The 16,156-nt window shown below is 41.0% G+C and overlaps 1 protein-coding gene and 1 non-coding gene across 2 annotated transcripts in view; both read right to left on the bottom strand.

Annotated features, from left to right (window-relative positions):
* The window catches only part of MORC1 (MORC family CW-type zinc finger 1), a 145,704-nt gene extending 129,803 nt beyond the window's left edge, over positions 1-15,901 (bottom strand). The window contains exons 1-4 of the mRNA XM_059686177.1: positions 15,837-15,901; positions 13,364-13,417; positions 9,922-9,956; positions 6,221-6,289 (exon numbers count right to left, since the gene is read on the bottom strand). Coding sequence (XP_059542160.1) covers positions 6,221-6,289; positions 9,922-9,956; positions 13,364-13,417; positions 15,837-15,901 — 223 coding nt within the window. The remainder of the gene's footprint in view (positions 1-6,220; positions 6,290-9,921; positions 9,957-13,363; positions 13,418-15,836) is intronic.
* On the bottom strand, positions 713-923 carry LOC132231980 (small nucleolar RNA U3). The gene has a single exon (XR_009452157.1). It is a non-coding gene; the product is annotated as a small nucleolar RNA U3 (small nucleolar RNA).
* Positions 15,902-16,156: the final 255 nt, after the last annotated feature.

The raw sequence follows: 16,156 nt of genomic DNA, 5'->3' as shown, positions 1-16,156 counted from the left end.
TCCATCAAAAAACTGCCAATTTAATAAATGAATTTGGCAATGTAGCAGGATACAAAATTAACATCTAGAAATGCATGGCATTTTTATATACCAATAATGAACTCTCAGGAAGAGAAATTAAACAATCCTATTTACCATCGCAACAACCAAAAATTAAGGTATTTAGGAAAAAAGTTAACCAAGGAGGTAACAAGACTTGTACTTGGAAAACTACAGGACATTGAAAAAAAGGGATAGAGGAAAATATAAACAAATGGAAGAATATACCATGTTAATGGATTGGTAGAATCAATATCATTAAAATGTCCATACTATCCAAAGCAATCAATAGATTCCGCAATCCCTATTAAAATACCAATGGCATAACTGAGGGATTTGTATGGGGGAGAATAAACCACTTTACAAGAAAGTGTGAAGAAAGGTATAGTTTAAACGTTTTATTTTTGTAACTCTTATGGACCTCATAGCATACTCCCCTGCACAGAGGTTTCCAAGCTGACTCCCCACCACTGGCAAAGAAAGTAATTGATGGGTGTTCCTCCCTTTACCTCCCCCTAGCCTCAAAAAGAACATAAACATATTTATAAGAAAAAGCAGGCACAGCTATTCGTACTTTTAAATGTATCCACAGCAGTTCCCAACTAGTACAAAAACACTACAATAGCGCTCACAAGCTTAATCTCTCTTTCAACCAAGTAAAAAGAAACCGAAAGCCACTCAGAATGCATCCTCTCCCTCTTATCCCCGGGGGATAGAAGAACGATCATCAATGGCAGGCGGCAGATGCCAAAGCAACACCGAGAGCCGGCTTCACGCTCAGGAGAGAACGCTGCATCTCCTCCTCGTGGTTTCGGGTGCTCTACACGTTCAGAGAGACTTCTCTAGTAACGAACTATAGAAATGATCCCTGAAAGTATAGTCTTAACAAGGAAGCCTCCGCCGCCGCCAGGTCTACCGCCGCCGCACCCTTTGCAGTCATGGTGAGATAGTTTCCCTAGTTCTGATGCCACTGGCAAAGAGAAAAGCTTTCCAGTCTGTATCATCCTTCAGATACTATCACTCAACAAAGATTTTTAACACTTAGGTGGAAATTAAATGTCCAAAGGTTTTTAAAAAACGGCCACCTCATTAACATAATCCTGAACGACAGCCAATCACAATCTGGGCGGTGTAAACCCAGGAGGCATCACTCAGTTCCGGTGAGGCGGCCCCGCCCCTGGCAGCTACCGAAGAGGGCGGGCTTTTTCGTTCTTAGAATCGAGCTGCTTCCTGTGATTGGTGGAACGTGCCGCGATGGCAGTCCTGAGTTTGACTTTCAATCGCGGGTGGATTTGAGACCGGTCGCCGGTCGCCGTGGCCGTGGCCGTGGCCGGGGCCGGGGCCGGGGCCGGGGCCGGGGCTGGGGCTGGGTCTGGGGCGGGGCGGGAGGGGAACTGCAGCTGGGACGCATCGCTGGGAGACACAATCTTTTGGTTTGTGTGTCACGTTTGCACTATCTGTTCACACTTTCTGAGTTCTTAAAGGTCGTTGGTGCTTTAACATAAAAAGAAGAAAAAGTAAACATTCATTGGAGATGCATCTCCTAATGAGATGAATAAACTATGTTTCAGTTGGTTCAAAAAAATAATAAAATACCAACGGCATATTTCACAGATCTAAAACAAATACTCCAAAAATGTATATAGGACCAAAAAGGATCCCAAATAGTCACAGCAATCTTGAGAAAGAAGAACAAAGTAGGAAGAATCACAATATCAGATATTAAGTTATACCACAAAGCCACCGTAATCAAAACAGCCTGGTACTGGCATAAGAACAGGCTTGTAGATCAATGAAACAGAGCAGACAACCCATAAACTGATCCAAGCCATTATGCTCAATTAATATTTGACAAAGGAGGCAAGAACATACAATGGAATAAAGATAGTCTCTTCAATAAATGGTGTTGGAAAAATTGGAAATAAAAAAAAAAGTAGACCAGCAACTTACACCATACACAAAAATAAACTCAAAATGGATGAAAGACTTAAATGTAAGTCCTGAAACCATAAACATTTTAGAAGAAACCATAGGCAGCAAAATCTCAGACATCTCTCGAAGCAATATGTTTGTGGATACCTATTTCTCCTAGGGCAAAGGAAACTAAGGAGAAAATAAACCAATGGAACTACATCAAAATAAAAAGCTTCTGCACAGCAAAAGAAACCATCAACAAAACAACAAGAGAGCCAACTACATGGGAGAACATATTTTCCAATGATACATCTGATAAGGGGTTAATCTCCAAAATATATAGGGAACTCATGCAACTTTAACAAAAGGAAGACAAACAACCCAATTATAAAATGGGCAAGGGACCTGAATTAAAAAAAAAAGTGGACCTCGGTGTCCACTTTTTTCTCCAAAGTGGACATAGAGAAAGCTAAGAGATATATTAAAAAAAATGCTCAAAGTCACTAATCATCAGAGAGATGCAAATTAAAACAACAATGAGATACCACCTCACACCTGTCAGAATGGCTAACATCAACAAATCAACAAACAAGTGCTGGCGAGGATGTGGAGAAAAGGGGACCCTAGTACACAGCAGGTGAGAATACAGAGTGATGCAGCCACTGTTGAAAACAGTATGAAGGTTCCTACAAAAATTAAAAATGGAACTCCCATTCGACCTAGTAATCCCACTTCTAGGAATTATATCCTAAGAAACCTGAAACACCAATCAGAAAGAATATATATATCCCTATGTTCATAGCAGCACAATTTACAGTAGCTAAGATTTGGAAACAGCCCAAGTTTCCATCAGAAGATGAGTGGATAAAAAAGCTGTGGTACATTTACACAATGGATTACTACTTGGCTGTATCAAAGAAGTAACTCTTACCATTTGCAACAGCATGGATGGACCTATAGAGTAATATGCTAAGTGACATAAGCCAGTCAGAGAAAGATAAGTATCACATGATCTCACTCATATGTGGAATATAATGAACAAAATAAACTGATGAACAAAAATAGATCCAGAGATATAGAAATATGGAACCGACTGACAAATTTCAAAGGAAAGGACTTGGGGAGGGAGAGATGTATGCATAGCCCATGGACACAGATAATACTGTGGTGAAGGCCTGGCAGGGGCAGATGTGGGGTGGAAGGGGTCAATGGGAAAGAAAGAAACAAAGGGGACACCTGTAACACTTTCAACAATAAAGATACATTTAAAAATATAATAAAAGGGAACTATTAATACTTGGAACATAGTTGTTGAAAAATATAAATAAAACAAATTCAATAAGATGATGTATTTTTCAAACCCTGAACACAACACATGGGACTTGATAAATGCTAATAAATTTTAAATATTATGATTACTTGTACCACTAGTAATTTTCTATAAAGTTGGCCTTTATCGAGCCCCATGTGAATCTAAGAAGAATGGAATAGCTTCTGGTCTGATTCAACCTGGGGAGGAAGGGCTATTTGTTTCACACTTTTATTTAGAGTTAGTCTCCTGTTCTCTTAAAGGCATTCTAGAATTCTAGAGAAAAATGTTCTGGATTTCAGAAAATACATACCTCCAGAAATAAAAAGCTCCAAGGGAAACAAGAAAAGACAGAAATGGGTCTCCGAACTGGCTACTTGAATACATGCTTTAGAATTGTTCTTGAGGACCCTGTGTCCGTCTGGGGGCACCTGGTTTGGGGTGTGTAAAAGCTACCAGATACTCTGCTTGTCAGAACCTAATCTGACATTCAATCTCATGTTCTTATACAGGGTTGGATATTAGGGGAGGGTATCCACAATGATAATGTTAGCTACAATTTATTGATTGTTAAGTGCATTCTAGGTGCTATCAATATACTTTCCATGTACCACTTAATATTGATAACAAGCTTATAAGGAATAAATTATTATTATTTGCATGATACAGATGAGGAAATTTAGGTTTAAGGAGTTTATGTAACCTTCCCAAGGTCACACAGCTCATAAATGCTACCACCAGGATTACAACCCAGACCAGATTTGTCAAAGACCAGATCCCAGGGTTTTCATTACACACCACATAGACTCCCATGTATGAGGCCAGGGATCAGGTCAGAGAGTCAGAACACTGAATACAACAGACATGATCCTTGCCCTCAACAACTTTATGTCATGGTAGGAGAAACAGATTGAAAGAAGTAGCCAAATAAGCAAGACCATTTCTAAGAGTGAGGGGGCAAATGACGCAAGAAATTGAAAGCTCCTGCTGTCACTTGCACCTGCTGACGGTGGTGAACAATTGGGCCAGCGCTGGGTGCCAGCAGTGGGTGCGAGCAGCAGCTCCGGCAGCAAGTGAGCGCTGGGTGGGACCAGGGTGCCTGGAAGCAAAGAATTTTCAGTAACCACCAGAGGCTCGCCTCGATGACAGTGACCGGCACCCGGCCTTGGTCTTGCACCCCCGCTCACCTGCTCCATCATCCCACCACAGGCTGCCAATGCTCATGTTCCATGCTCTGCCGCCTGCTGCAGACGCCTGCCATGTTCCCTGCACGCCCCCTGGTGGTCAGTGCAGGTCTTGGGGACTGGTTGTTCAGTTGTTCCACTGTTCGGTCTATTTGCATATTAGTCTGTTATTATATAGGATAATGTGATATGATTCATGTTAAAAAATCGACTTAGGAGCTCCAGTGGCGCAATCGGTTAGCGCGCGGTACTTATAAAAAATCGACTTAGGATTTCTATATGAGGAACGGCCTGTCAGGGGATAAGACTGGGGGTGAAAGAATTTGGAAATTATTGCAGTCATTTTTTTGTGGGTCCAGATTGATCTGGCTCAGTGTGGACAACAGATAGATTCTATTTTCAGTCATCAGACACATTCTTCCTTCTAAGTTATTACTCAATTTCGAATCAATGTTAATATAGAATTGCTCTCTCAACACTTGTGGGCTTTAAAAAAAATACTACTTTATATGTCAACTAACATGTGTTCCTTCTGAAGATCTGAATCTTTATCACTTTCCTGTGTTTTGATCATTTTGTTTATGGAGCCATATAAAATGAGTTGCTTTTTTTTTTTTTTTAAAGAATTGCCTTAGAATGTATCACACGTTCTGTTATTTATTTTAAGAAATCAGGAAAATGAATTAGAAATGGGCAATGAAACTGCTTTTTCAGTGTGGTTTTCTCACAAACTCTGCTCTCTTGTTTAGTTAAACTAAAGAAGCAACAATACTTTTTCATCAAAATGACCTGGAAAAATCAAAATTATTCAAAGTCAGAAGGAGAACTGAGTGGGCTATCTGAGCATTTCTAAGCTTGCTAATAAATTACTCTTTGACTATCCAGACCAAGGCGGAACTTCCAAGACTCAGAAGACGATAACAACTTTACTTTGTGTTCTCAGCTACCATCAGCATGAATGAGCGTTCTTTCCTCTGGTGTGAAGCTGACCTATACAGTCCCATGTAATTTGAACTCCCTCACTATTTTTAAATCTTGGCTTGTGGCATATACACAAATGTTGTAAGAATTCAGGGTTAAGCGAGTTCAGGTAAATCAAGCCCTCATCAGAGGAAATAAATAACATTTCAATACCACAGCAAACAGGCATTATGCACCTACGTGCTGGCTTTTTCCAGCCTTGACGATACAAAGATAGCTGTGTAATGTATTGGAGTTATTCATTATGATAAGTACATCTAATCAAAGCAACTAAACCTTTGAACATGCAAAGAAAAATCACAAACTGCTAAAAACAAAGAAAGATGACCTCTACCTCAAGGTTAAGCAGAAATTTTTAAATAGCCGACAGGCTTTGGAAACTGCCTTAGAGGTCTCGCAAGCAATACCTGAAGGATGGTCTAAAAACAATCTCAGAGTGCAACCAGTAACCATTCGTATTCCATTCACTCCCAGATGCTTTTTCATACAAGTAATTAGGTACCTTCTGCCTTTCACTTTCCTGGCAATACTTATTTACGCTCACTTTTGTCTTGGTTTTACATGGTTGCAATGAATTTATTCTGTCAGCTGAAACATTTAAACCTAAAAAGTTCAACAATATGTTAAGACTGGGATTTATTTACCCTAATAGCTCCATACCTGTTTTTGCAAAGACAGCTCAATTTACTTTTATTTATGAGTTTTATTGTTTAAAGTATTGCAAATAGTTATTTTATGAGTTTTAATGCTATTCTCTCTAACAGCCAGTTAGGTATCTAGATAATTAACTTACCAGGACTCATACCACATCCATCATCCAGGAAGCACAACATGAATCCGCCCTGCAGGTCTTCATTATCCACTGAAGGAGAAAGCAGTTATTACTAATAAATATTGAGCTTAATTTGTTCATCAGAAAGTCATGCTGCTCACATAATTATCCGTCTTCCTCAAATGCAGCCACTGAGTTATGACAGTTATGGTACAGTGATAGAGCTCAGAAAAGCATTTTGGCTACAATTTCACACAGAAAATTGCAAGTGGGGAACAATCAAGCAAAAAAAAAAAAGGCTTTGAATTACTATAAAACACCTGCACATTAATAAATTAATGACATGCCCAGCTCTGGAATGTGACTGGCCCATTAGACTCTATGTATTCCCTCCCTAGGGGAGGGGAGAAAGGTAGACGGTGGTAACTGACCAACCTGTATTCCTTTCCTCCAAAGCTCAATTCCAAAGCCAAGCCAGACCATTCTCATTAAGATCATCAAACTCTCTTCCAACTACTGTATTTAAATCCCGTAAGAGCCATTTGAGCATGCTTCTTTTGTTATTATTTTTGTTGTTGTTATTATTAGTTTAGATTTTTTGAGTTTATAGATTTTGCTTATTTCAATATCACACTAGTCATAGGCCCAAAATTACAAAGAAATGACCAGTCTTAAAAACTTTCAGAGTCTGGACTATTAGTAAACTCAGTTTTTTTCAGTAATGTCTTTAATTATAGATTTATCCAATTTGAATATTTTACTATTTATACCAAACACTAGAAATACGGTATCTACCAATTCTAAATAACACCTTTTTCCCTTCCTAGGAACTTGTCAAGATGGTAAAGGCAAAGAAAGCTGGTCAAGAGCAACTGCTAAATGCAAGTAGAACCAAGAAATGACTTAAGACCATCTTTGTTGTGTGTGCATTTTTATAATAAAACTGAAATACTTTACAAATTTTCACTTAAAATTATACTTATGGTGATCATTTGAAAGCATGCCAGTCCAACATAATTTCTCAGAGATCTACCATTCACTGTGGTAGTCTTATCCTTTGAAAGTTTGATGCCGTATTTCATTCTAATTTCCAAGTACCAAAAAAGATCTTGGGAGAGGGAGAAGGAGAGGGCGTACAGGAGGCAACCGATCAATGTTTCTCTCGTGCACTGATGTTTCTCTCTCTCTCTTTCTCCCTTTCTCTCTCTCTAAAATCAATAAAAACAAACAAACCAACAAACAAAAAAGAAAAACCATATGGAATGCATACCCATGTTTACTAGAACTAATACACACAAAGAGATAAAACACACATGGATAAACATACATTTAGTTTGAAATTTATATCCCTCAGGTTATCTGAAGAAAAATCTAAGACTGGAGAGTAATTCAGGTGCCTCAGTTAACAATTTGAATATCAGCCCAATATCTAGATTAACTATGTATACCCATACAAATCCTATCTATTGGTGCATACCCCGTTTCTGGTTTGTTTATTTGTAAAAATCTATTTGCTAGGTTTATAACCATAGTATGGTTTGTTGCAATAAAAAAAACTTTATAGCCTTGGCCAGTGTGACTCAGTTGGTTTGGTGTCATCTGTGAACCAAAAGGTTGCTGGTTACCAGTTGGACACATGCCCAGGTTTTGGGCTTGATGCCGGTAGGAGGCATCCAGGAGGCAGCAGATCAATGTTGTGCTTTCACATTGATGTTTCTCGCCCCCCCCCCCCCACTTCCTTCCTCTCTTTCTAAAACAAATCAATAAAAAATATTAAGTAAAAAGAAAACCTTAGCCCAGCAGGTGTGGCTGAGTGATTGTCAACCCATGCACCAAGCGGTTGCCGGTTAGATTCCCAGTCAGGGCACATTCCCAGGTTGCGGGCTGGATCAGGAGACGGCCGACTGACTTTTCTCTTTCATCAGTGTTTCTGTTTGCTGGTAAATCATCTATTTAGCTGATTTCCCTTATCACCCCATGAAAAACAGCACAAATTACCCATCACTCTCTGCTCTCTTAACCTACATCATTTTTTTCCCCTTTCACCACTTATCATTGCCTGGTGTTTTATGTATTTGTTCATTTCTTTATTCTCTCTCACCATTAGAAGGCATGTTCCATGAGTTCACAGACTTAATCCAACATTCTGCTCAATACTCCTCCCCAGCACCCAGAATAATTATTCAGTTCATTCATAATAGGCCCTCAGGAAACTATTACTGAATAAATGAATGAACCTGTGAACTAGTCTACCTCTATTCTTTTTCTCATGGTAATTCCTCAGATAAGAATATTCTTTTCTTCCAACACTACTTGACAAAAATCCCACCCATATTTCAAGCCCCAGCTCTTTTACATGAGGCATTCTTTCTCTGTGTTTCCACCATACTCTGGGCCTCTCCTGGGCAAGAGACACTCATTTAATTTTACTCTATGTAATTCTATATAATAAAAGCCTAATATGTAAATCGACCAAACAGTGGAAAGACCAGTCACTATAACACGCACTGACCACCAGGGGGCAGACACTCAATGCAGGAGCTGCCCAGCCTGCAGGCTGGCCAAGGTGGGTGCCAGTGGGGACCCCCCCCCAATTGCCCCACCAGTCACCCCACAGACCGGTCCTGATTGCCGGCCAGGCCTAGGGATCCTACCCATGCATGAATTTCGTGCACTGAGCCTCTAGTTAGATACATAAGGGAAGACAGCCTCTTCTCCACAACTTCTGTTTCCTTCTGTGTGGAATGGAGTTTAGCCAGTATTAATAAAAAGGCCCTTTGCTGTCCCTGGACTCACTTTCCCTGTGGCAGTGAGCTCACTCTCTGACTGGTAATTTGGGGAGGCCCTGCTCAGATCCCTCATGTTCCCTCTGGGGGGTGAGCTGCCTGCAGAGAGCAGCGGTCCTCGGCCCTCTCCTCAGGGCAGACCAGCTCCCAGGGGAAGCCTGATGCCACTGATGTGAAGTGCCTGGTTCTGGGTTTGATCAGTATGTCTGCTAACTCTCACACCAAGCTCATACTTCAACCGAGCACTTAATCAGTAATAAGGACTGACTGCTGTTTGATTTCTCACTTTTCAGAACATGGAGGTAAAAGGGAAGAATAATGTCATGTGTAACATTTCAGATCTCTCAAGATGTCCATATCTCTCCTATGTGAACCATACACACCCACCTGCACAGGATCTAAACACTTTGACCTGAGGGTTGGTTCACAGAACCTAACCTCATTGGCACCAAATTCTAATGAAATGAACTAGTAAGAGCAATAAATACTTGGTGACTAGAAATGAAGTTAATGAAGAAACTGTATTTGCTGTGAATTTTATAGCACTCAAACATTCATGCTGCACGTTCACTTACGCATTTCAAAACTGTGATAAGTTGAGATGATGTATACTTAATTATAAACACTTGCTAAGTTAACACCCTTTTAAAAATAACACTGTTTTCTCGTGGCAGACAAAGTGCCTGTTCCGAATCAGTCTGAGGCTTTCAGAAAAACCCTGAAAGATCTAATTTTGTAAAAGGTCCTGTCACAAGGGAACAATGTCACCCCAGCAGCGAACTTATCTCAACCGGCTCCATGGGGTCTCTGTAGTCACAAAGCACTGAGATTACATTACACACCTATAGAATGGGGGTGGATTTCAAGGAATAAAATAAACGCAAAATAACTATAGGCTTTTCCACTGGAAGAAAAAAAGAAAGCAAATCTGCTCACCTGAAAACACATCGAGTCTTGCAGCCCCGGCATCTCTGGAAACAACAGAAAATTGTCATTGCTGCAGTGTCAAATTGTTTTAAAAAATTACCTGATCAGAGCTCAAGGAGTTCCCCACCAGTGGGGGGCTGGCCTGGTAGTTGCTGGCCCCCTGCTGGTCGTGAGAGAAACAGCCAGCGGGGAAGAGGGGGTTGGGGTATCCCAGGCCCATGCCCACTGCACCAACCCTCCAAGTGCCAGCTCCCCACCTTCTGTCTTTGGTGCCCCATCCCAGGTTGCAAAAAAGGCCGCCCTGGCCTCTGCTCCTCTCCTCCTGGGTGCCTCCTGCTGCTCTGGATGGGGTTTTCCCCCAGACTGCCTGGGGCTGCCTTCACAAACAATGGCAGAGGTAAGTAGTTTCAACAGAGAATACAGGGCACACAAAGGTAAAAATACTTCCTATCTGGCCTTCTACTGAGAAATATGCTGAGCCCCACCTCTATGTGATAAAATTGCTGGATGAGTTTTTCTTTTCTTTTTTCTTACTTTTCTACAATTCGTAGACATTATTTGCGTGTTTTTTAAATAAAAACTTAAAAAGTGAAGGAGAAAAGGCCAGAAGATCCTAGCTTCAATATCAAGGGTGTGAGAGAAAGGAGAAAGATACTGAGGAGTAAGTCTGAGATGCAGAAGAGGGTATGTTGAGGGAATGAAGGCTCTAAAAGGAAGCTCTGAATAATAAAAACAACCAGATTCTGATGGGAAAATCTGAGTCTCTTCCCAAATTTTCATCAATCCCAACCCAAAACTATCCCGTAGGAATCTGAATATGTGCACTGTACTTGTTCTACATGCCTAGTTTCAAAGTTAGCCCCTTAGCTCCTTCCTCTAACCCAATTGCTTCTTCTAAGCTCCTCCTATATAGAAATTCTCCTATATAGAAACTCCTATATAGAAACACTGCCATTTCTTCAGCATTTTCTGTGTATCAGGTAAGTACTGAATGAAGTATTTTTGAACTATTTTTATTTTTACTATTAGGAAGATTCACTTCTAATTTTTGCCACAATCGCATGAAATGTAGGTATCATTATTTCCATTATGTAATTATACATCATTCAAAGTACCCTGTACACAATAGGTGCTCAATAACTACCCCTCTACTGAAAGCTTTCAAAGAAACTGTTTCCTCACAGAAATTCTAGGCGTATAAAGGCACAGAACAATAATTCACCTTTATAACACATTAAGTCATTTTATAATAGACTGTAATTTAGCCCAGGTCAATTTCTCTCCGAAGAGCTCTTGTATTTGGCAGAGGCTCCTAACCACGCCTTCCTGTACTGCCACATATTTTCCTTATCCACTTACAGCATTCCTTTAATATCTTCCGGTTCTAAATTTGAAAACTATAGGAAATCATCAAAATCTTGAGTAAAATAATTTTTTAGAATAACACGGGACTATATGAAGATCTTCCTTATGAGATCAACCAAGCATTTTGACTAAGTCTAATAAACAGCTCCATTTGATGTCCAATACTAGCATCTAAGCAGCGGTGGCAAAGCCAAGTGCTCACTGAGGACAGAGGAACTGAGGAGGTGGGGCTGGCTGTAGGGCCTTTAGGAATGGCGAAGCTGAAGGCACAGGCTGGTCCAAAGAGATTTTTTATATGGTACCTCCTATTTCTTAAACTTTACAAACAATTCCTTCTTTTCTTCCTTTTCTTTATAAACACTGTGTGCATTTTCACTATAAATCAAACAAACATGAGACAGGCCAGACTTGGTCAGGGGCTGCCAGTTTACAAATGCTGCTCTAAGAATTGCTTTATTGATCACATTTCTCTCACTCCCCTGAATCTGAACTCAATCTTTCTTTGCCAATCACTCTCTGCTGCATAAACTGCTCCTGTTGTTCTATTTCTTTTACATTCTGATTTTACCTGCCCTCCACTGTTGAATGAATGAGTGAAACAACTTCAGAGGGGGAGACAGTTGGTAAAATAGACCAACATGTTCTTTGAGAGTAACAAACGTCTTCTTTCAGAGTGACAGAGAGCAAGCTGCTGAAAATGGACGCTCAGTGGGATACCAAAGGATCCTTGCTTCAGAGCTGTGGGCAGAAGCAAACAGTAGCAACCCTGAAACCCTATAGAGCAGCGGTTCTCAACCTGTGGGTCGCGACCCCTTGGGGGTCGAACGACCCTTTCACGGGGGTCGCCTAAGACCATCGGAAAACACATATATAATTACATATTGTTTTTGTGATCAATCACATTAGAGAGACTAACCACGAATGTTCCTGAGTCTTGGTCCCATCCCTGTTTGCTCCTTCTAAGTTGAGTTCAGGGCTCTCCTAACCAATCAACTTTATTATTTTTCTCCTCTCCCCTCCCTTTCTGTGATAACTGTGATTCCACTTCAGTGTAAGAAGGAGTTAGTGACTTTTTCCTTAGTACAGGGCACTGCTGTGCAGAAAGTTCTGGATGGCTAGTGAACTGACTACATCCTGCATTTACACCCAGTCATCTCCCTTCTTAGGCCAAAAATGGGGGACAAATGCAAAAAAGTTGAAATTCATTTGTCAACCCCTGGCAGGGAATTTAGGTCTCTCTACTGAGATCCCTGATCTAACAACTTCCTACTACTTCCTGGGGTAGACTGCTTTCTGTAGAAAAGATAGGTAAAAACCTTCCATTACAAGAAAATACAGATACAAAATAAATGCAGTGCCATATTTGATTAGCTGAAAAACACTCACTCACAAGCCCCCACAAATACACTTAAGTGGCACTTAAACTGTTCATGAGAGTTCTTTAAACACCAGTGCCTTTGTCAGAGACAGTAAAATGGGGTAGGGGAGTTCTAAACAGACTAGACAGACTAAATTTGAATTCTAGTTCTGCCAATATCAATTGTATTACCCTGATTCATTCATTTAACCTCTCTATGCATCAACTTCCACATCTGTAGAACTGAAATAAGTATAGGCACCTCAGAGTGCTGTTCTAAAGATGAACGAGCTAATACCCATCTCTACGGTGCTTAGAACAGGGTCTTATGATAGAAGGAGATCAACAACAGCTAGCTATTTTCTCCTTAACTTTGCAATTCGATTTGATGCAGACTTCAATAAATGCCCAAACTTAAATCTAAATTCTCAAGACACAGTATATGTTGATATGCAGTATAATTCAAAAACATCCAAATGACTATCTGCTGTTACATGCTTATTAATACAGAAACAGACACTCACTTTATCTGCACTTCAAGTTTGATCATAGATACAAACTGAATAATTCCTCCTCTCACCTGTTCTTTTTCCTCTAATATTTTTAATAGCAATTAAATTCACAAAATATTGCAGGTGGGGGAAAATGACATTATAATTTCATCTTTAAGTACAAGACTGGAATTGTGTGAGATGCTCCCAACAATCCTTGTTCACTGGTGATCCTTACCTTGCATTGTCCAGCAATTCAGCCAGGGCTCCAAACAGGAAACTGTGTGTGGTGCTGGTGAAGAAATAGAGGGAAAGCCCAAAGTTTAACTCTGGAATCGGTGCAAAAGGTTTCAGAAAGTTGCAGACAAGTATTCTCCAGGTCTAGACAGATAATCCAGTAAGGAGTTATTCTAGAAACAACTTTCTCAGCACCATCAAGATTCTGAAGTTGATGCACTTTATTACAAAGCCAGCAGGGCTAAGAACACAGTGGCCGAAATAGCTTGTCTACTCCCAATGAAACAAAGACTTCACAGGCCTTCCTGTACTTAGAGCTCAAGTTTATTTTGTTGTTGTTGTTGTTTTGTTTGTTTTTTAGGTTCACACTGACAGCTTTCAGAAAAACAGACCATTTCGGGGGAACAAGAACAGGAAACAAGGAACCCAGTTTAGAGGCTATGTGGAGGAGCCCGGAAGGGAGATGGCAGTGGTTTGGTCTAGTCAGTGGTAGTGGAGATGGAGTGGAACGGATGAATTTGAGTCTTTGAGTCCTCGTTAGAGACAGCCTGAAGGGGACTTGATGATGGATTGGATGGTGGATTGGACAGGAGAGGTGAAGCAAGGGAGAAATACAAAAATCACTCCTGTGTATACTGTGGGAATCTCAAACAAAAACGACCTAGGGGAGTGGAGAAGATACCAATTTGTATCTGATTTTGTTTCTGCTTGTGCTGCTGTCAGTTTTGTTATTCAGTTTCCAGACTAGTAACTGACTATGGGGTGATTTGGGGGAGGAGAGGTCTGGGAAGAATATCTGCAGAAGCTATGCAAAACTGAGGCTGAGGAAACTTCCCCAGGTTAAATTCACAGTCCTTCCAACACGGGACTTATAATTGTTCTAAATCGCCAACTCAAAACTGCTATTTCTTCATTTGTCTTCCACTTCTGTTAACTTTTAATTAACGTCCCATCCCTTCCAGCTTGCAATTATTCTACATAATAAAGAAATAAAAACTAAATATCTGCTGAATAGTACCTGTTTTACTCATATTTTCTGTAAAAATTGCTCTGTCCCATACAGCAAGTCTGGCTAACCCTGGTTTTCTTTACACCTTTTCTGTGGTTTCAAATCTGGTGCATCCCTTGTATCAGTGATTTTCAACTGGTGTGCCACAAGAATTTTTAAAACATGCAATACCTGACTGTTCAGTCAGAGGCACTGACCTCTTCTTCTTTAGATTGTCAAATTTAAAAATGACAACAGCCAACACAACAATAGCTGGCCAGTGTGAGTGCATCAAAATGATACCTACTTTTTTTGGTCAGATCAGCAAAAAATAGAGAACATTTTTTGGTGTTCTGCAAAACTTTAGTAATGAGTTTATGTGTGCATGAGATGAAAACGGTTGAAAATTGCTGCTTTATATCAATCAATACTTTCAGAAAATCCAAATTACTAAAAGATCCCCCCAAACAACAACACTGTGAATTATGCAGCACTCACTCCCTGCTGTGCTTTGCTGTGTGGGAAATGACAGATGGAATAGGGAACCAGTCTTCTTCTTCTGCAATCTGAGCATCTGAAATAACACCTAGTCAGTAGCCAAACGCATCTGGGCCTGACGGAGAAGCCAGAGGGCCCTTGTGATAACCAAAATGTGAGGGTTCTAACCTCAGAGAGGTCACGTTTTTGGAAATACTCTGGAGGCCGCAGACGCTGGAATCAATAAATACAAATTACTCTCCGGAGGCAACTTTAATTTTTAAAATGTCAGGATATTGGGCAGGGAAGTCACTAGAGATGGGCAACCTTGGTGGAATGAGGGTTCTCTGGCCTACAATTTTGTTAAAAGATAAATGTAGGGCCTTCCTACCACTTGGCGTTAGTGGGGAAAAAATAAAAAGGGTGTAGCCTGGCCCAGAATATCAGTTTACTTTGTTTTATTCTTTTTAAAGCATACCCTTCAAATAAATAGGTTTTTTCTTTTTAAAGCATCAATAACTTTGCTTTTTTCTTTTTATTTTTTATTTTTTTTTTTAAATATATTTTATTGATTTTTTACAGAGAGGAAAGGAGAGAGATAGAGAGCTAGAAACATCGATGAGAGAGAAACATCGATCAGCCGCTTCCTGCACATCTCCTACTGGGGATATGCCCGCAACCCAGGTACATGCCCTTGACCGGAATCGAACCTGGGACCCTTCAGTCCGCAGGCCGACGCTCTATCCACTGAGCCAAACCGGTTTCGGCTGCTTTTTTCTTTTTAAAGCATAAACAATTGTATTGTTTATTTCTTTTTTTCTTTTTAAAGCATAAACATAGAACTAAATAAAGAAATAATATTTCTGTAAGTCAATGATACCCAGTTCACGTATTTCGCTAGGAGACGGTTCCAAACTTTTCACGGTGAGACCCTTCCCTCCCCGCGCCAACCCCCCACCCCACCCCCACCCCCACCCCCCGCCCTTTCAGGCTCTACGGGGTCACTCACGAGTTGGCGTGGATGAAATCCAGATGCAGCTGTGCCCGCCGCAGAGTAGCATACTTGTCGCCCATGTCCTCGAAGGCGACCCACGCGCCGCTCAAAAACACGAAGGTCCGGTCCTCCTGCTGTTCGCCCACGCCCACGGCCACGCCCACGCCCACGCCCACGCCCACGCCCACGCCCACGCCCACGCCCACGCCCACGCCCACGCCCACGCCCACGCCCACGCTCACGCCCGGAAATCGGCTCGGCGAAGGCGCGCGCCCCCTGGTGGCCAGAGCGCGAAGCTCACTCTGCGTTGTTGGCTGGTGTCCGGCAAGATAAAT

Source organism: Myotis daubentonii, chromosome 3 (genome assembly GCF_963259705.1).
Source record: "Myotis daubentonii chromosome 3, mMyoDau2.1, whole genome shotgun sequence".
NCBI classification, from domain to species: domain Eukaryota; kingdom Metazoa; phylum Chordata; class Mammalia; order Chiroptera; family Vespertilionidae; genus Myotis; species Myotis daubentonii.
The sequence above is the reverse complement of the archived record's forward strand: the minus strand, read 5'-3'. Positions and strand labels throughout refer to the sequence as shown.